The sequence below is a fragment of the Ovis aries genome, chromosome 6, assembly GCF_016772045.2.
Source record: "Ovis aries strain OAR_USU_Benz2616 breed Rambouillet chromosome 6, ARS-UI_Ramb_v3.0, whole genome shotgun sequence".
Classification (NCBI taxonomy): Eukaryota; Metazoa; Chordata; class Mammalia; order Artiodactyla; family Bovidae; genus Ovis; species Ovis aries.
Genome location: NC_056059.1, coordinates 25,164,561 through 25,186,473, shown reverse-complemented (window position 1 = coordinate 25,186,473; position 21,913 = coordinate 25,164,561). Strand labels below are relative to the sequence as shown.

The window sequence follows — 21,913 nt, the reverse complement described above, 5'->3', positions numbered from 1 at the left end:
TTCTTATATATCTGATATTATTCATCACAGTTTAAAATAATAAATGCATTAATTATTGAAAATTTGGGAACAAAGAAAAGCACCCAAAGTGACCCCCAAAATGACATATTATTCAACTTCTCTCCAGTCTTTTAAAAGCAGTTTTCTGTAAACACACACAGATGGAATTGCGGTCATACCGTGTATATAATTTTGCTCTGGCTTTCTGGTACTGTATATCTTCTTCATCTATTTTTAGTTCTTTCTCAAAGGGGATTCTGGGTCTGGTCTTTCCTCAGCTAGCCTGTTTCTCTATTTTAAAATCTGAATATTTAGACTGGTCCAAATTCCAGAAAGCCTTAAATAGATCAGGAGTTTGGACTTCAGTCAAACTTCATTCGACAGTATGGAAATATTGAACATTTACAGGAACGTGGAATTGTGTGGCCACCATGCTTCGTTTTGGGATAGATTAACCTGGGAGTTGAGCATGGTACATAGCAATGAGTTCAGAGCCAAGAAAGCTAACAAGTGAGGGAGTTTACAGATCTGTGAATAAGAAACTAGAGTGAGGATCTGGGAATAGTAAGGGAGGAACAGGGGTGGATGCCAGTAATTCCTCTGAGCTAAAAACATAAGGGATTCATATCCAAATAAGAATGAGTTCTGCTTTTGTATAGTTTTTCAAAATGACATAAAAAATTTTTGACAGTCTTAATGTCATGAATGCCTTCTAATTCATCCATTGTTTGCTCTATCATTATAAAAATCTAAAGGTGCCTGAGTCTCATTTTACTGCTCATAGCATTCTGACTCACCACCAGTTTTGTATATCTTTTGGATTAATTCTCCGCATAGTCTTAGAACCATTTCCAGATGATGTCAGTCCTAAGGCCCTCAGAGGTTTGGACATCTGCTCCAGGCTGAGCACTGAGTCCTCCTTTTGACAATGAGCAACATAGGGGCAGGGCTGTAGGTTACACATCTTGGTCTGTTCCATCCAAGCCCAGCACTTGACAAAGAGCAGATGTCTAAATATCTGAATCGTCTCAAGTTGGGTCAAAACCAAGACAAGAACTCAAGGTCCCTGACTTCAGTTTTCCACACCAACACTGGTGATGTACTTCTATATATTACCCCTAGACTCACTCAGTCCTCTTAACAAATGGTTTACCTGCTGGGAAAAATTGACCTCAGTTGGAGGCACCATCTAAATAATGAAATAGACAGGAGATAATGAAACAAGGATCTTTCTTTTTTTACGTTCCCCCAAAGTTTGGGACCTTTTCCTATAGATGTAGCTTCCTGAAAGTGGCCATCTCTGTCTCCTGTCCCAGCCCACAGTGGTAGGTTGTCAATGGCAACTACAGTCTGAGGACAATTATCCACCCTGAAGCAGCACTGCATGATGTTTAGGTTGTAAGGGACTAAGTGCAGAGTCAAGCTTGCTTCCACTCAGATATGAGCCTTCTTGAGAGAGCCTCTGGTTTGGAATGTCTGCCCAGTCATTCAAGTCCCCCTCAAGCTCGTATCCATGAAATAGTTTTTCTAGCCAGTCTCTGAAATCTGGTTCCAGGTCCCAATCACACATTCCCTGACCCCCAGCCACGGGGAGAACAATGATGCTCTTTCGGTTTTACAGCCGTTTATGCACACTGCAGGCAGACCTGGGGACTGGACAGGATCTCCGCTGGGATGAGATGCACTTTGCCCTCATTCCCCACCCTCCCCATTCCTGGTGGCTCTGCCCTGGGGTCCCACGTGTCTCCGACCTCCCTGGGTCCACTGACCCAAGTCAGGCTCCGTGGGTCTGCGTCCTTCTGTCACTTGGGGTTCTCCACTTTTGTGTCTGGATCACTCTGGGTGGGTCTCTGTTAGTCCCTAGGTGTTTCTGGCTGCCTATGTGAGCCTCTGTGTGTGCCTTTCTCGGTCTCCAGGTCTCTGTGTCTCTCTTTTTACAGTTCTTGGCTTATGTGTCTCTGACCCTTTGTTTCCCTCTGTGTCTCTGGATTTCCGGGTCTCTGCCTCTCTTTCTGTGTTTCCACCCCTCAGAACTTCTTGTCTCGCTGCTCAGTCTCCTTCAAGAACAGGTTTGGCCTGGTTTCCGACTCCCACAGAATTATCACACCCATTCAGTCTGTTTCCTTTTAGCTGGGCCTTGGCTCCACGAGAAAACACTGGAGGCCCCACCTTCAGTGCATTGTGTGGCGAGACTACCCTGGCCCTGCCGTCACTCAGGTGTGCTTCCTAAAGCCCGGGCAGCTGGCCGCCCCATCTAGCTCTGCTACTATCATTTGTAAATGTGGGCATTTAGAATGCCAATGGACACTGCCTCGGACCAGCTGGTTCCATCACAGAATCCTCCTGATTGGAGACTGTGGTGAGTCTTTCTACAACTGCCCCATGTATCACACTATGATACACAGAGCTTTCAAACTTCTTTGCCAAGCCTCTGCTTGGTTCTGTTTATTTGGATGGGATCCTTTGCTATGATCAACAGAAAGATGAGCCCACATCTGTGAACAGCGGACTTAACATGCTCATGTGGACAGTACCACATTGTCACATAAAATATGCTGCGGCCTGACTATGGTACCAATTTCACTACTGACATCTTCTGAGCTGATAAGACATTTCCTTTTCCTTAACCCATGATTTCTGATGGCCGAGAGCTTCATTTTTTCAGGAAATCAAAGTATCTAACACTGCTGCTGCTGCTAAGTTGCTTCAGTCGTGTCTGACTCTGTGCGACCCCGTGAAATAAATGAATACAAAAGCAATCCCATGGAGGGACTCAAGCACAGAGGATGAGGTAGCCTGAGTTAAGATGGCTTAGGTTGAGATTGCCTAATAGATTCATTTTTTTGTGTTGTTCTATCATCATTGTGTTCAGAAGATTCTGAGGGCAAGCATAAACTTAGCAAGGAAGAAGACAGAGAGCGCAGAGACTTCCCTTATGGTCCTGTGGCTAAGACTCTGCGCTCCCAATGCAGGGGGCTGGCTCTGTTCCTGGTCAGGGAATTAGATCCCACATGCTGCAACTAAGGGTTTGTGTACTTCACTAAAGATTTCAGATGCTGCCACGAAGACTGAGGATCCTGAGGGCCTCAACTAAGACCTGCACAGCCAAATAAATTTAAAAAAAGAAAAAGAAAGAAAGAAAAGGGGAGTGCATCATATGTTATGAATTTGCCATCTTTGGTCTAGAGCGTTCAGAAAGTATGTCAGTGCCATTCAAAAGTGAGAATAATTTTCAGAACTGTTTCTTTTGCATTCTAAAGCTTCTCAAATATAATCTATTTAAGTTTTTGATTAAGAAGGCTTGCCATGTTACTTTTTGTCTAGAAAAGAAAATGCTTGTCATGAACACGAAAAAAAGTGAGCGTAATTTTGAAAATGAATAAAAAGTGAAAATTCTCTAAAGAAGAGTGCTTTTGTTGCCTGCTCAACTCCAGAGCCTATAAGCTGTTTTCACACAAGCAGGACTTTCTGTTATTGTTGTGGGTTAAAATATATGTCCTCGTAAGTCTGAAGGGACAGAAACTTATTTCTATGTCACTTCTCTTTGGCAGGAAGGGGGAAAATAGGTATTTAAATATGTAAATAATCTGTAGACGTGAGTTAGGAAGAAATTTTCTCCCCAAGATGTATATAACCCAAACCGGATGTATGGCTCATGTTTTAATATGTAAGAGTGGTTTCTGCGTCCACTTGTTCCTCCAGTGTTATTTTGCATTGTTCCTCAATATAGACCCTCTGTTCCAGGCAGGCATTGTGTTTTCTATAGACCCATGCATGTGTCAACCCCAGTGCCTTTGCTTATGCTACCACTCCTGTTGGAATGCTCTTTTTTCTTATACTTGATGAATTCTGTATCTATTCTTCAAGTTCCAACTCATGGTCTTCCTCCTCCATGAAGCTTTCCTTGATCGTTTCATCTCCTCAGGAGCTCCCCCTTCTATATCATTTATTGTCCGTCTCACTAAGAGACCAGCTATCTGGGGACTTTTTAAAAATTAAATCAGCCACAGACCCTTCTCTTTTCTTCCTAAGTACTGTGAAGCCACTTAGTATGCTCTTTGCTCTCTTTGTCTCCCTCTTTAATACGACATACAGTACACTCAAACCATCAAGACTGTTGAAGTGGATTAAAGTTTTTAGGACCAAGAGTCCTTCAACTCTGTGCTTCTCAAACTCTAAACTCATACCAATCATGTGGAGCTCGTGATGAAAACAGATTATAATTCAGGGGGTCCAGGAATGTGAATGTGCTAATGTGAATTCCTTACAAAATCTCAGGGTTCTGAATGACAAAAGACTTCACGTTGTTTTTCAAACATCGGATACAACCCAAGCACGTCCTTAAAGTTAATTTAGTGTATCACAATCAATATTTGTTGAAAAGAAATAGAAAAGAAAATAGTAAACAGCATTTAAAAGGATAATATTGTTTCCTATAACACTTTTTGGGTTTTTTTGTATGTATGTTTATAATGTAACTGTGTATACACACACACACACACAGATGCAAAATATATTTTATGCTGTTGGTTAATTCAAAGAGCTTGAAAGCTTCTCTTTCAAAGGACAGAGCAGAATGAGAAATAATTGTATCAACAAATTAAGTTAACACAATTAAACTCAAAGGGATAAGAAACCATGAAGACTCCAGTATGGTGGGGCAGTTTCCCAGGAGGCTCTAGCACAAAGGTCACTGGAATGAGAGAAGAGGCAGAACTGAGGATGGGGTTTCTGGATGGAGCTCGTCTGTTTTGTCTGTGGTTGAGCTTATTTCCTGTATCTCACTGAGAGGCAGCTATGAAAAGTCTTTAGTGGGTGGATGTTTCCTAATTTGTTAATGTATCATGGAAGGGATAACACCACAGTTTCCTTCAAGGCCAGGTGCGGATTTGATAAGCTAGTAAGCCCAGTACAAATATTCTTTGGAAGTTTGGTAAGCTTTGGTTGACTGTATTACCCTTGAGCCATTTATGACAACATGTGGACCTTGGGAGAAAAGAAAATACAACATTGCTTCAAATGTGTTGTTGTAAAGAGTAGTTTCTGGCTCTTTTTCACTTCTTCAGGGACAATGAGACAAAACTTTTTTTTTTTTTTTTTTTTAAGTTTCTGGAAAATGAACCTTATCCCAAACAGCAGAGGAGTTGTATTCCCAGCAACCAACACAATGTCTAGAATATTCATAACTGTTGTTCAGTTGCTCAATTGTGTCTGACTCTTTGCAACCCTATGAACTGTAGTCCACCAGGCTCCTCTGTCCATGGGATTTCCTAGGCAAGAATACTGGAGTAGGTTACCATTTTCTTCTCCAGGGGATCTTATGGACCCAGGGATCTAAACCTGTACCTCCTGCATTGGCAGATGGATTCTTTACCACTAAGCCACCAAGGAAAACCCATGTATGTTGTATTAGTTGCAAAGATTGTATCTTGCTCTCTTCTGCAAAAGTTAAAGAATCATATAAGAGGTTTATTAAAGAAGTCAATGTTCCAGCATGAAAATAAGAGAGTTTTCCTACCAGGTGTTATTATTAGTCACTTTGACAGATGAGAAAGATGGAGGTTGCTACTTGCATGGAGTCACAACCATTGCGTCAGAAGTCACTGGGGCAGATGGACTCATCACTGAGGAAATAGGGGAGATAAAGGCGTGCTCTTGCCTCACAAAATTTTCGAAGCTACCGCATGGGTGTTTGTGAGCCAGGTTGACTGCGTATTAGCATTCTTTTTCACTTGGCAGTTCCCAGCAGTAAAAAGGTTTTTTATTGCACTAAATTCTAAAAACATCATCTAACATAGCTGGCGGAGATGTGGGAGAGCCACAGAGGAACAGGACTTATTTAGGGGTTTTAATCAGCAGCAGGTCTAGAGTGAATCAGCAGTGTGATGAAACTGTTGAGAAATGACTGCAATCTTGGGTTGCCTTGCAACGTACCTGACAGCTGGAATAAGGAGAGCCTCTGGGCTTTTGGTTTACATATCAAATCTTACCTTGAAGATAGATTTTAAATATTTGGAAAGTATTCAGAGGAGACAAGTTCTCTGGGTGATCAAGGGACTAAAAGTCTATCATAAAAGGAGAAGTTGAAGATGATGTAAACAAAATCGAGAACATTTTAAACACTTTTAACTATTTGTGTAAGTGACATCTATATAACTCCAAGAAGTAACTTTGAGACCATCTGTTGAATGCTGTACATCAGGAAACAGTAGACTGATGTAGGCAAGGGTTTTCTGGCTGTAAATCATAGAAGTATGTACAGGTTTGCCTGTACAAGCAGTGAGTTCCCCATTACTAGCAATATGTAAACAAAGATTAGATAAGAATCTTACTAGGGTTGAGACTTTGCCCACACATTGTACAAAAATTAGAAATATAAACCTAGCTGTTGGCGACTAGGGACTCAATGTAGCTTTTATTTACTAAATCAAACATTTTAATTGTTTACTCTAAAAAAAAAAAAGCTGATGTGACTTTTGTAATCACCAGAAGTGAGTTTACTGTGAAGTCAATGAAGCTTCAGCTTCAGGGCCTCTGTCTTGCACAGACCCTACTGAGGTAGTTAAAATAAACGCATCAGTTGGAAAAATATTTACGATTAGTCCCTGAGCATTAAAATTTTAAATACCCTTACAGCTCATTTATGAAAGAAATTTGATAGAGGTTCTCAAATTTTCCAACAATCCTAAAAACTTCATTATCAACATCACATTATGAAGTTGAAAATAACTTTTCTCTGCTATCTATAATTTAAAAAATTATAGGTGAAAGACTGAATTTTTCTGTTCTCTCTATAGAAAATTACAGTAAAACATTGTTTTACATGAAAAAATAAAGATGATATGGCCAAAAGTCTAGAGAAAAAAGTCTGGCGGTGTGTTAAACAGGTATTTAATGAATATAAGTTGTTTTCTCAGTTTGTCACCTTTTAATTTTTTAATTAGTGATATAATTGACATATAACATTATATTTGTTTCCGGGATATAACATAATGATTTGATATTTATGTATATTGCAAACTGAACACCACAGTAAGTTCAGTTAACATCCGTCACCACATGGGTAACAAAACATTTTTTCTTGTGATGAGAACTTTCAAGAGGAAATTTGTACCTTTTGATATTCTTTATCCATTTTACTACCCCCTCAACATGCATCTCCAGCATTCACCAATCTGTTCTCTATATCTGCGAACTTGGTGTTTTGTTTCTTTTTTGTTGTTTTATTTTTTCTTATTTTTCATAGCTAAATGTTGGTGTATTTCATTCTTTATTAATTGAAATATAGGTGGCACAGTGCTAAAGAATCCGCCTGCCAATGCTCAATCCCTGGGTTGGGAAGATCCCCTGGAGTAGGAAATGGCACCGTTTATTCTCCATTATTGTTGCCTGGAAGATTCCATGGACAGAGGAGCTTGGTGGGCTATGGTCCATGGGGTCGCAAAGAGTTGGACGTGACTGAGCGACTGAACACACACACATATAGCTGACATACACCATTATGTTAGTTTCAGGAGTACTACATAATGACTTGATATTTGTATACATTATGGAATGATCACCACAATAAGTCTAGCAACCATCTGTCCCCTACAAAGTTCTTACAATATTATCACCGATATTCCTTATGCTGTAATTACATCCCTGTGGCTTATTTATTTTATAACCAGACGTGATTACCTACACCTGATTCACACACAATCCTTTCCTTTCTGGAAACTGTACATTTGTTTTCTGGATCTATGAATCTGTTTTGTTCTGTTTGGTTGGTTGTTTTGTATTTTAGATTTCCCATATAAGTGATATCATACAGTATTTGTCTTTTTTCTGTCTGAAATTTTGTTTAGCACAAGGCCCTTAAGGTCCACTCATGTTGAAAATGGCCAGATTTAACTCTTTATGGCTTAATAACATTTCCCTTATCCGTTCACCCATCAATGGACATTTAGGTTATTTCTGCATCTTGTCTACTGTAAATAATGCAGCAATTAACATGTTTTTTTAAACATATATGTTTTCTAATTAGTGATTTAATTTTCTTCAGATAAATACCCAAAAGTAGAATTGCTGGGTCATATAGCAGTCCTATTTTTAATTTATTGACAAACCTCCAATCTGTTTTATATAGTGGTTGCATCAATTTACATTCCCACCAACCTTTTTTTCCACATCCTCACCAGCACTGGTTAGTTCTTGTCTTTTTGATGACAGCCATTCTAACAGGTGTGAGGTGATATCTCATTGTGGTTTTGATTTGCATTTCCCTGATGATTAGTGATGTATCTGTTGGCCATCTGTCTTTGGAAAATGTGTATTCAGATCTTCAGTCCATTTTAATATTGGATTGCTTTGGGGTTTTTTTTTTTTTTTTGCTATTGAGTTCTTTATCTAGTCTGAATATTAACCCCTTATTGAATATATGATTTGCAAATATTTTCTCCCATTCAGCAGGTTGCCTTTTCATTTTGTTGATGTCAGCTTTTAAAATTTGCAATTTATTATGATCTCTCACTCTAAATAATTTTTCTCTTTTGATAAATTAACATTAATTTTTCTTAAAGAGACTTCCAAATTTTACAAGTTTCAAGTCCCTTAAAATTTGAATCTTCCATCTAAAGTCAGAATAACCAAATAAAAACACTTTAAACACAGCCCCAGTTACAGGAATTTTGACCCAAGCAATTAGTACTCTATGTAATGAGCTGTTGTGTATGCATTTTAAGCCATATCAGCCAAGGAACAGTCAGCGTCTAAAGCCAAGCATAGGATAGCATCAATATCCTCCCAGGTTCATCTCACCATGCCTGGCTGCTGCCCTTGGCACTCACCTGGATATTGCCCACCCCACTATGCAGGGCTCTGACCTGATACATACCTGGTGTCTGCCTGCTTCCTGGCCTTTGCTCCTGTTATTCCCTTTGCACAGATAGCTCCCTGAACAATTGTCGCTCCAAATTCCACCAGACTTTAAATAGAGAAAAAGTCTCTCTCTCCCTCTCTCCATCCAAGTACTAGATCACTTCCAGAATTCAATTAACAGTAGTTGAATAGGTAAATAAAATAAAATAATTAAATACAATAAGCATTACCAGGGCCCTGGAGGTTGGATTAATGTAGAAATACTGTATTCTCTTTTTCAAATTTTAGTTACTCAATTAATATATGTATGTATTTTTTTTATTAGAACAAGGTAAATTAGGAAAACTTAATCAAACTAAGGACTCTCAACACTACTCTCAATCACGGTTCTTTCCATTAAGGACCGTTATTATGAGTTTGGAGTATATTTTATCAGCTCCTATTTTGTGCTATTATGTGCTTTTATATGTGTATGTGTTGTATTATTTGGAGGAGACGAGAGAGATTTTTCCTTAAGCGGTTTCATACTGTACCTGATAGTACGTTTTGGGATCTGTCTGCTCTGACATGTGTGGACCTAAGCATTCAGTGTTTTCCCATGAGGGTGCAACTGGCATTCTGAGCGGGACAATTCTCAGTTGCTCAGAACTACATCCGTCTTCACAGGGTGGCAAGCATTTTGGCATTCCCTCAAGGAGTGCTGGTTGCACCCGACCTTCTGCCCCCAACATTTGGTGACCAACACGCTCTCACCTTTTCAAATTAACTTTTTAACTTTTTTTTCATAGCTTAAAAAAAAATAACTGGAGGAGAATTGCTTTACAACGTCGTGCTAGTTTCTGCTGTACAACAATGTGAAACAGCTATAAGGACGCACATATCCCCTCTCTCGAGCCTCCCACCGCAATCCCACCCCTCCGGGCTGTCACAGAGCGCCAGGCGCCCTGAGCCATTCAGCCCCTTCCCGCCAGCTGTCTGTTTTACACAGGATAGTGTATACATGCCAGGGCCACTCTCTCAGTTCACCCCACCCTCCCCTTCCCCACTGTGCCCACCAGACATTCTGTATGTCCGCATCCCTATTCCTGCCCTACAAATAGGTTCATCCGTACCATTTTGCTAGATTTCATATATAACATATGTGTTAATATTAGATACCTGTTTTTCTTTTTCTGACTTATACTTCATTCCATGAGACAGACTCTAGATTCATCCACATCACTACAAACGACCCAGTTTCGCTCCTTATCTGATTAACTTTTAACAAAATCTCATCCTCTGAGCACTCAACTTTATCATCTCACTGTTGGTGGAAAATTAGGATAGCTCCTAATTTTTATTCTCGCAAAGGCTCTACGGTAAACATCTTAATTCACACGTCCTTCTGTGTACTTGTGAGTGTTTCACTAATCAGACATCAGAAGTAGAGTCGCTGGTTGTGTGGACATGTCCAGTTACACTAGATATGTAAGTTCCCCTCCAACTTAAACACCTGCCAACAGTAGATGATAATATCCGTTGCCCCTAAATTCTCCAATACTTAATACTAACCGGTCTGGTGGATTAAAAAAAATACTACATTATTGTTTTAGTTTGCATTTCTCTGATTAATAGTGAGACTATTTATTTGAAATACGTATTTTCTCTTCTGTGAATGACTTTCATTTCCTCTTCTGTATATATACATATTTTGATTTTTGCTACATATTCTTTGTTACCAGAAAAAGAAAAGTACAGTTTTAAAATAACTTGTATGTTCTTTAAGGCCTGCTTAGATGTTGAGACTTTCAAAAAATGGCCTTGATCTTTACTCTCACAAAATACTTCTCTTACCCTCTCGCCTAGATTAATGGTTTCTTGAAGCCCAGCCTGGGTTCTTATTCCCTTTGACTGCCTAGTATAATGCCTTGCACAGATTTGTACTCAGTAGACAAAGATTTATAAGGTCGAACCATAGAAAGTAGAAAAGGTTAACTATGGGAAAACTCCTGACTGACCAAGACTATATTTGCAATCTTTTGATCTTTTTTGAAAAACTCATTATTTATTTGTTGGTTTCTTTTTGGCTGTGCTGGGTCTTCACTGCGGTACCCGGGTTTTCTCTCGCTGCGCCGAGCAGGAGCTGCTCTCCAGTCGCAGTGCATGGGCTTGTCTTTGCAGTGGTTTCTCTTTTGCGGCTCAGGTTCCAGGGTGCTTGGGCTTCAGTAGTTGCAGCGCACAGGCTTGGTTGGCCCACAGCATGTGGAATCTCCCTGGACCAAGAATCAAACCCGCATCCCCTGGGTTGGCAGGTGGATTCTTAACCACTGGACACCAGGAAAGTCCCTAAACTTTCACTCTGTATGAACACAATCTTGAACCATCCTTACCAAAGATGGACATATTCCTCCAAAGGATATGTAATGCTGTTTGGCTTTATAGTCACTTCCCTGAGAGATAACCTGATCTAAAGTTTCTGGGAAATGATGCTTAACTCAATGAAGAGAGGAAGTTTAGGCATTTGTGAAAGAGTTGTTTGGGGAATGAAGATCCTCATTGCCATGCAGACATGGTGAAGTGTAGGTTGGCTGCCTGGCAGGCTGTATCTTAGATTTGCCTGGGCCCAGGACTCCATGAAACCTGGGATGGCCATGCTGACCCTACCAAGCTGCTACCAAGAAATTAACGACCCCTGCGATGTTCCAAATTACAGCACAGTGTAATGCTTTATATTCAAGGATTTCTTATGTGCTTATGATATATAGTTACTGTTTCAAAGATTACCTTAAAAAAGTTCTCAACTGGGACTTCTGTGGTGGTCCAGTGGTTAAGAGTCCATGTTGCCAGTGCAGGGGATGCAGGTTGGAATCCTGGTCAGGGAACTAAGATCCCGCATGCCTTGCAGCACAACCAAGGGATTAAAAAAAAAAACCTCAATAAAAACTGCTATCAAGCTGTAATTATCAGAATTCTATAAATGCTTTCAACAGACATCATTAGATCTTGTTGAAAAGAATGCCAATGTCCAGATTCTTTACATTTTAGAATTTTGTTGCTTCAGATAAGTAATCTGTTAACTTAAACTGAAATGTCCATTCAAAATATAATTATTGCAACATACATTTAAGAACTTGTGACTTCATAAAGATTTCATTTATCAAAAAAATTAGTATTCTGCCTGTAATCAAACCTGAAGTTTTTGATAGCCTCACTTTTAGCTCCTCCAATTTTCCTTTTTCCTTTTTTTAATTCAAGTATCATCGACAAACAACATATTAGTGTTAGGTTCCAACATTTAAAGAATTTGATGCTGAGAAGATTTGAGCACATTTGGGAATTAGTCCAATGAAAGAGTAAATAACTCAATGGGATTTCTTATAAAAATGCTTTTCCTTGCCATTGTTTTTAGTTAGCAAGTACATTGCTAACTCAGGACTGAGGCATCTCTGCCACAAAGAAATGTGCTAAAGAAGCAGACATTAGGACATGCTGATTTAGAAAACAGATAGCTCAGAGACCTATGTAGAAACTCCCTTTGCCTTTGGTCTTATGTTTAATTTTTATTATCAGGCTTAAATATCATAGCACAGGACATCCCAGCAGATCCATCACTCTCAGAGCAGGGCACTTCCTTGTACACCATGCACACCTCTGTAATAGTACTGAGTTCACCGACATTATCAGCAATATTTGTGTAGCTGCTCCTGTCTCCTTCCCCTTCGCTGCCCTGCACTACAGCTCCTAATAGCAGCTGCTACCCACCATGACCTAGCTTCCCATATCTGAAAGAAGCTGAAAGTAATCAACAAGTATATCTGAGCAACAAGAAAATCACACCTCAGAGGCAACATCACAAGTTATGGCTCTGGGGATCTCAACGGCTTCATGACAGCTAATGTGTTCTGAGCTCAACTATTTGCCAAGACTGCTTTGACCATAGCAAGCAGAACTTACTGCTGGCCCATGAGGCACTGCTCTTATTAATTCTGTTTTAGAGGTGAGAAAACTGAGGCTTAGATTGGTTATGTAACTTGCCCAAGGTGTTACAGCTGTAAGAGGTTTCACGTGGATCAGGACTCTGGCAAACTGACACCAGAGACCACAGTCCTAATCACCACACTGAACTGTCTCTATTGACTCATTAAAAAGAACGGGAAAGGAAAAACGAGTGAGGTGCCTGGGATGCTCTTGTCTCCATAGAGCTGGGATTGGGGACATGCCTAGATGCCTCTGGACACAAAGGATTCCTCTCAGGAGGAAGCACAGAAAATGGGTAACATTGGGGTAACATTGGGAAAGGAACAGGGGTGATGTGGATTAAAGGGGAGAAAAAAAGCTTCATTTTCATTATGCCTTCTTTTGAACTATATAGATTTTTTTCTACCATAGATATATGATACCTTTTCTAATGTGTTTTTGGAGTTTATTTATTTTTTTAAACACATACATTAGTCTGACTATCCTTGGGACTTCCCCAACTCTGCAGGTATTTGGGAGTTTTAAACAATAGTGAACAGGGCTTGCGTCTCTGTATAAAACGTCTGAATTCCTTGTGTTCAACTTCATTTCCCTCATGACAATGGACTCTGGGATAACAGCTCAGTGGTTTTACACATTACAAAACATGGTACCACACTTTTAAAAGAGAGCATGATAGATCAAAAGAAAGAGAGAAAATTGGCCCAAGCCTATTCTTATGGTTATTTTTTACTTGAAATTTTAAAAATCTTTCTGTCTACAAAGTAATGTGGGTTTGTTTGCTAGGACTTGCATGAGTAAGTACCACAGAATGGCAGTACTTTAACAGAGGAAACTGATTGTCTCATGTTCTGGAGATTAGAAGCCCCAAATCAAGGTGTCAACCCCAAGGAGGGTTGGTTCCTTCTGGTGGCTATGAGGGGGGATCTGCTCCAGCTCACCCTCCTTGACTTACAGATGGCCGTCTTTAGGGAGAGTGTTCACAAGGCACGCTCCCTGTGTTCAAGTCTGTCTCCAAAAGTCCTATTTTTATGGTCCTATTGAATTAGGACCCACCTTGAAAATGGAAGTGTTAGTCACTCAGTCGTGTGTGACTCTTTATGACCCCATGGACTGTAGCCCACCAGGCTCCTCTGTCCAAGGGGTTCTCCAGGCAACAATTCTGGAGTGAGTAGCCATTCTCTTCTCCAGGGGATCTTCCCAACCCAGGAATCGAACCCAGGTCTCCTGAACTGCAGGCAGATTCTTTACCATCTGAGCCACCAAGGGAGGAGACCCCTAGGACACCTTAAGAACCCTCATTATAACTTGCTAAAGACCCTATCTCCAAATAAGGAAGCATTCTGAGGTACTAGGGCTCAGCACTTCAACATAAGAGTGTTCAGGATACAGTTCAACCGATAACACGCTGGGATAAGGCAAACCCCTCCTTTCCCCTTCAGCCTCATCCAGCAATTTTCTTTTCTTGATGTCTTTGCTCAGAGTTTGGCCTCAGGGCTACCAGGGTGGAGAATATTGCTGAGGTAATCTCTGAGAGGAAAACCCAGTGCAGGAAGAGTCCCTCCGTAGTTCACTCTGAGTGAAAGTGCTGCTCTCTCTTCCCCAGGTGGTACCACGGCAATCTCACCCGCCATGCCGCTGAGGCACTGCTCCTCTCCAACGGACGTGATGGGAGCTACCTTCTGCGGGACAGCAACGAAAGGATTGGGCTCTACTCCCTCTCTGTGAGGTAGGGTTCATAAGAACTCTATGAGTTTAGTGGGATCCCATCTCTTCCTTATATGGGCACTGACTTCAGCATCACATGCAGACTGCCAGAAGATGGAATTCGCTTGATTTTTGTTAGATCAGCAGGTCCAAGGATGCCAAGCTCTGAGTGGTGAGACTGCAGAAAACATGCCTGCTCCTTCCATTAGCAGGGGAAATATTATTAGAGCTGGGACCAAAACAAAATGTTAAAGCTGAAGGAGATTTTATGAATTATTTAATCTAAAACTCTTGCTTGACTGAGGAAGAAACTGAAGTGGTAAAGTGTCTTCCACTCAATAAAAGAGTGCTAGAAACAGCACCAGAATCCTCATCCCTGGAGCCTGGCCCGGTACCCTTTTCACTGTTGTTTGCTTTCTCTGGAAAATCAAAATGACTTATGGCTATGAAACTTTCATAACCACAAACTCCAGCAGGCAACATGCAACTTTTAATTTTTTTCTATAAACAGAATTTCTCAAAGTTCCATTTCCCCCCACTGTTAAGAAAGTTAATCTAGTCCCCACCGGATATGCCTGGCTCAAAACAGTCATTGGCCAGCCCTTTCAGGGTTTCTCTCGCACACTTTCTCCTGGCTGACTTCCCTTTCAGAGAAGGTGACCTAGCCACCTGATAATCAGGGGGAGTCATTGCTTATCTGTTAGTACCGGTCACCTTGGCTTCCACTGACATATAGCAAGTCTCACTGGGTTCACAGGCAGTTGCTAGGATATGAGGACTCCATGAAATTGCCCTCGGCTACCCACCCATTCTTGCCTGGAGAATCCCAGGGATGGAGGAGCCTGGTGGTGGCTCCTGGAGGAGCCATCTATGGGGTCGCACAGAGTCAGACACGACTGAAGCGACTTAGCAGCAGCAGCACCCACCCATTAACCTCAAACCATTATTGTTTTATTTTGTTTATAAATTTTTCTAAACAACATCTTTGGAAAATTTTTAATCAAAAGTGGAATTCTGCTTGAAGTAGGAATTCAACTCTGGGTTAAGCAGGAATTGTGCTTTCTCGAATCAACAGCAAATGTTAAAATTATATTTAATGGTTGGATTGTTGATCCTTTATTGCGTGGATCACTCCAAAATCTCAGACAAACCTGTGGAATTGTTGGCTCAAAGAAAGATAACTTTTCACTTTTACATGTTTCATAAGGCTTATAAAGAGATAACACATATATTACATCTATATACAAATTTAAAATATAAATTGTTAATTTCCATTACAAGCACTTGGAAATGCTTTATTTATTTTTTTTTTGGGAAATGCTTTAAAAACTAATAACCACCAGCAAAAGTGAGATGAACCAAAGACCAGCTCAGGAGAATGGTTGTTTTTATTCATTTGTTCATTCACTTCCTTAATAATATTTCAGAGCAGCCACTCTGTGCTTACCACTTTAATAAGTGTTGTAGGAGATTCAAAGACCTTGTCTTCAGGAAGTCTAGCCTCACAGGGGCAATGAGGCCATATATAAATACTTTACTACAAAGGAGAGTGCTCTAAATGACGTGAAGACAGCAAGGTAAGTGTGTGAATTGTTGAGAAGAGAAAAAACAAGTAACTCAAGCTGGAATACCATGCAATATTTGATAGAGTAAGTGGTATTTGAACGGACACAATCAAAAACAAAGCGGAAGAAGTCACAGGTGAAGGGAACAGTACAAGCTAAGGAACAAAGGCAGAAGCTCCTAGGAGAATAGTACAGCTGGTTGGACGATGGCAGTTGCCAAAACGTGGTCCCCAGACCTGTAGCACCACTTCAGAGCCTGTTAGGAACACAAGTCTTGGGCCCAGCCCTGGACCTACTGAATCAGGAATTCAGGGGGTAAGGCCCAGAAACTTGCACCCTCTAGGTGATTCTGACTTCTGGTTTTTGCTTAAGGTGGAAAATTACCTGAAAGAGAATAATAGTGGAAGTGAGGCCATATGTGTATGTGTGTGTGTGTATATGTTTATAGATATAGATATATATAAAATTTAATTTTCTGCCTTATTTCAAAAATGGCAATGAAGGAAAGTTGGTATTTTATTCAGCAGGGAGTGAAACAGGTGTGGGAGGCAAAGGACTGGGCTCACATAACTGATTAAGTGAAAAGAGGCAGAATTTGTACTGACTCCCAAGTAAGGGAGGAGGACCAGGCACAGAGGAGAATCTGGGGAGAGGGTGGCCTGCCATTTCTATCATCTCTCTTCCTGTCTCTCTTACACTTACGCCTCCAGCAAAATACAAACAATCCATTTGAAAAATGAGCAGAAGACCTTAATAAATGTTTCTCCAAAAAAGACATACAGATAAGTGCATGAAAAGATTCTCGACATTACTAATTATTAGAGGAGTGCTATTCTTTAAATGCCAGTGGTTTTGGTGATTGTGTCATAACTCTGTTTTGAGAAGGGTTTCACAGTGATACTAATGCCTAAGGTTACATTTCCCTTCAAAAAAGATACTTGTTTCTTAAGTAGCATTAAGTTTTTTTTTTTTCCTTTTTTTTTCTTTTAGAGCCAAAGACTCAGTCAAACACTTTCATGTTGAATATACTGGATATTCATTTAAATTTGGCTTTAATGAATTCTCATCTTTGAAGGATTTTGTCAAGCATTTTGCAAATCAGCCTTTGATTGGAAGTGAGACAGGTAAGCTATGCACATATAGTTGACCTGAGAGATATTATTTCAGGAGGGAGGGGGGGACAAATGGATTTCAAGTAAATGGTTGTCACTTCTATTGGATTATTTGCATACTATATATAATGCTTAGAAACATATTTTTTCAATTACTGTGCCATATGCTACATAAATAAATTATATGTATTATATATATATATATATACATTTCAGTATTATCTTTAGGAGAAAACAAAATGCTTTGTACAAAATAGGTATTTTTCTCAGGATATATTATTTAGTGGATTGACTAAGAGTACACATTTTTAAAAAATGGCCTAATGATATATACAATAAAGAAAGAAAGAATAAAGGAAAGAACAACTTTTTGATTCATCAGAAGTTTAGGTATGGGCAGTTTGCCTATCTGGGAGACACAAAATGGTCATTTTGAACAGTTTTTGAGCATTTTTAAAAATGAAATTTACACTTAAATTTCCCCAAAGGTCATTGAATAGTGAAAATACTGACTAAAAATTGTTCTCCTAAGTCTTGGTTTCTTGTAAATTTTTAAATGGGGCTTAAGTATGCCTGAAAAAGTTTGAAATTTCCTTTTCGGGTGGTTAGAGTCAAACCAGAAAATTCAAATTAAAACCAAAACACACTATCTTGACTTTTTAATTATCTAACTCATTTGTCTATACTATTTAAAGTATGTAAAAGATTTCCTTTGTATTTGTGTTAAAAGAATCACAATTTTGTATGTCCTAAATGATGATAATTCTCAGTTAATCAAAAGTTGGACAATTCTAAGAATCAAGCACAAAAGGAATTCAAGCATTAATAACACAGTCAGTTGCTAAGAATTTGTACACACTCATGTTCATGGTAAACTCGGTTAGCGGGCTTTTTGTTAACCACTCTGGGGAGAGATACGATTGCCTTTTCCTCTTCTGCTATTTCTGTGGCCCGAACAGACCCTGATATGAATCATACAGTGTTGAGCAGAGACGGAAACCACAAAATAGTTGCCTTACCTTATACTGACCGTGCAAGGTCTTTAATAGAATATTCCAAACTGTAAGACTGAAGTGATCTTTTTTTTTTCTTTTTTTCTGGTGAAAATCCTCCTAATAAACCCTGAAAATTACCATTTAACCAGCAGTAGTTCTCATAAACAAAGGGCAAGTGGGGATGAATTGATTTCCGTTGCCACCTTGGCCTGTTGTTGTTCAGTTGCTAAGTTGTGTCTGGCTCTTTCTGACCTCATGGGACTGCAGCAGTCAGGCTCCCTGGTCTTTCACTGTCTCCCAGAATTAGCTCAAATTCATGTCCACGGAGTCAGTGATGCTATCTAGTCATCTCATCCTCTGTCGTCCCCTTCTCCTTTTGCCTTTGATCTTTCCCAGCATCAGGGTCTTTTCCAATGAGTCAGCTCTTCCCATCAGGTGGCCAAAGTATTGGAGCTTCACTTCAGCATTAGTCCCTCCAATGAATATTCAGGGTTGATTTCCTTTAGGATGGACTGGTTGGATCTCCTTTCAGTCCAAGAGACTCGCGAGTCTTCTCCAACACACTACAGTTCAAAAACATCAATTTTTTGGTGCTCAGCCATCTTTGTGGGCCAACTCTAACATCCCTAAATGACTACTGGAAAAACTATAGCTTTGACTAGACGGACCATTGTCAGCAAAGTGATGTGTCTGCTTTTTAACATGCTGTCTAGGTTTGTCATAGCTTTCCTTCCAAGAACCAAGAGTCTTTTAATTTCGTGGCTGTAGTCACCATCTGCAGCGATTTTGGAGCCCAAGAAAATCTTTCACTGTTTCCACTTAGTTCCCCTTCTATTTGCCATGAAGTAATTGGACTGGATGCCATGATCTTAGCTTTTTGAATGTTGAGTTTTAAGCCAGCCTTTTCATTCTCGTCTTTCACCCTCTTCAAGAGGCTTTTTAGTTCCTCTTTAATTTCTGCCATTAGAGTAGTATCATCTCCGTATCTAAAGTTGTCGATATTTCTCCTGGCAATCATAATTCCAACTTGTGATTCATCCAGCCCAGCATTTCTCATGATATACTCTGCTTATAAGTTAAATATGTAGGGTGACAATATACAGCCTTGATGTACTCCTTTCCCAATTTGGAACCAGTTCGTTGTTCCATGTCCAGTTCTAACTGTTGCTTCTTGTCCTGAATACAGATTTCTCAGGAGACAGGTATAGGGGTCTGGTATTCCCATTTCTTTAAGAATTGTCCACAGCTTGTTGTGATCCACATAGTCAAAGGCTTTAGTATAGTCGATGAAGCAGAAGTTATTTTGGAATTCCCTTGCTTTTTCTATGATCCAATGGATGTTGGCAATTTGATCTCTGGTTCATCTGCCTTTTCTAAATCCAGTTTGTACATCTGGAAGTTCTTGGTTCATGTGCTGCTGAAGCCTGGCTGAAGGATTTTGAGCATTACCTTGCTAGCTTGTGAAATGAGTGCAATTGTGTGGTAGTTTGAACATTCTTTGGCGATTCCTTTCTTGGGATTGGAATTGAAAACTGACCTTTTCCAGCCCTGTGGCCATTGCTGAGTTTTCCAAATTTGCTGGCATATTGAGTGCACCGCTTTCATGGCATCATCTTTTAGGATTTGAAATAACTCAGCTGGAATTCCATCACCTCCAGTAGCTTTGTTAGTAGTGATGCTTCTTAAATCCCATTTGACTTGACTTCCCACTCCAGGAAGTCCAGCTCTAGGTGAGTGACCACACCATGGTGGTTATCAGGGTCATTTGGACATTTTTTGACTTCCTTGGAAGTCACAGAGTCAGCACTGTGACCTATGAACAGTTCTGTGTATTTTTGCCACCTCTTCTTAATCTCTTCTGCTTCTTAGGTCCTTACCATTTCTTTTCTTTATCATGTCCATCCTTGCATGAAATGTTCCCTAAATATTTTCAATTTTCTTGAAGAGATTTCTAGTCTTTCCCATTTCCTCATTCAATCATTTTCCTCTATTTCTTTGCATTATTCACTTAAGAAGGCCTTTTTTATCTCTCCTTGCTATTCTTTGAAACTCTGCATTCAGATTGGCTTATCTTTCCCTTTCTTCCAGAGAAGGCAATGGCAGCCCACTCCAGTACTCTTGCCTGGAAAATCCCATGGACAGAGGAGCCTGGTAGGCTGCAGTCCATGGGGTCACTAAGAGTTGGACACAACTGAGCAACTTCACTTCCCTTTCTTCCTTGCTTTTTGCTTCTCTTCTTTTCTCAGCTATTTGTAAACCCTCTTCAGACAACCACTTTGCCTTCTTGCATTTCTTTTTTGGAGGGATGGTTTTGGTCACCACCACCTGTTCAATGTTACAAACCTCCATCCATAGTTCTTCAGGCACTCTATCAGATCTAATCCCTTTAATCTATCTGTCACTTCCATTGTATAATCGTAAGGGATTTGATTTAGGTCATACCTGAATGGTCTAGTGGTTTTCCCTACTTCCTTCAATTTAAGTCTAAATTTGACAATAAGGGGATCATGATCTGAGCCACAGTCACCTCCCAGTCTTGTTTTTACTGACTATATGAGCTTCTTCATCTTAGATTGCAAATAATATAATCAATCTGATTTTGGTATTGGCCATTTGGTCCTATACATGTATGGAGTTGTCTCTTGTGATATTGAAAGAGAGTGTTTGCTATGACCACTGCATTCTCTTGGCAAAACTGTTAGCCTTTCTCCCTCTTCATTTTGTACTCCAAGGCCAAACTTACCTGTAACTCCAGGTATCTCGTGACTTCCCACTTTTACATTCCAATCCCCTATGATGAAAAGGACATCTGTTTTGTTTTTTTTTTCCCCCTATTCTTATATTAGTTCTAGAAGGTCTTGGAGGTCTTCATAAAACCATTCAACTTCAATTTCTTTGGCATTAATGGTTGGGGCATAGACTTGGATTACAATGATGTTGAATGGTTTGCATTGAAACAAACCGAGATCATTTTGTCAGTTTTGAGATTGTACCCAAGTACTGCATTTTGGACTCTTCTGTTGACTATGAGGCCTACTCCTTTTCTTCTAAGGGATTCTTGCCCACAGTAGTAGATACAATGATCGTCTGAATTAAACTTGCCCATTCCTGTCCATTTTAGTTCACTGATTTCTAAGATGTTGGTGTTCACTCCTGCCTGGAAAGTTTTTAAATTTCTTAAATCTCTTCCCTTCAGGCTTATTTCCTACTTGTGTCCCAACCTACACTTATTTTTGCTCAATTCTTGGGCACTGGCAATGGACAGTAGATGTTGAAGCTGAGGACTCTGTTTCACCTACTTTGATTTTTGTCCTTCTCTTTGTCCCCCAGGTGCTGGGACAGTGAGTGATACTTTGGGCGAGTGAATGAGTGAATGAATGAATGATGAGCTGCAGCTCTTTGTGTCTTTCAGAGCCAGAACCATTGTTGCTTTCAGCCTTCTTTTCTCTTTCCAAGCAAAGCTGACTCCCTTCTTTTAAACTCTCCCTCTAGATTCTATTTTCAATCTCTTTGGTCATTCTCCATGCTCCTGTCTGGATTTTCTCCAAGTTAGGAAAAGGTACATATTCTGCATACCAGCAGATTTCAAAAATCATTTTTTTTAAGTTTTTTTTTTAACTGAAGTGTAGTTGATGGATAATACTATATGTGTACATATAGTGATTCACAATTTTAAAGTTTTACTCTGTTTATAGTATTATAAAATATTGGTTATATT

The 21,913-nt window shown here is 39.8% G+C and overlaps 1 protein-coding gene across 6 annotated transcripts in view; it reads left to right on the top strand.

The window, feature by feature from the left end:
* The window catches only part of DAPP1 (dual adaptor of phosphotyrosine and 3-phosphoinositides 1), a 59,676-nt gene that overhangs the window by 7,078 nt on the left and 30,685 nt on the right, over positions 1 to 21,913 (top strand). For all 6 annotated transcript variants that reach the window (XM_060416852.1, XM_012179624.5, XM_060416853.1 and 3 more), the window contains exons 2-3: positions 14,423 to 14,545; positions 17,079 to 17,212. In XM_060416852.1, the coding sequence (XP_060272835.1) occupies positions 14,423 to 14,545; positions 17,079 to 17,212 (257 nt within the window). The remainder of the gene's footprint in view (positions 1 to 14,422; positions 14,546 to 17,078; positions 17,213 to 21,913) is intronic.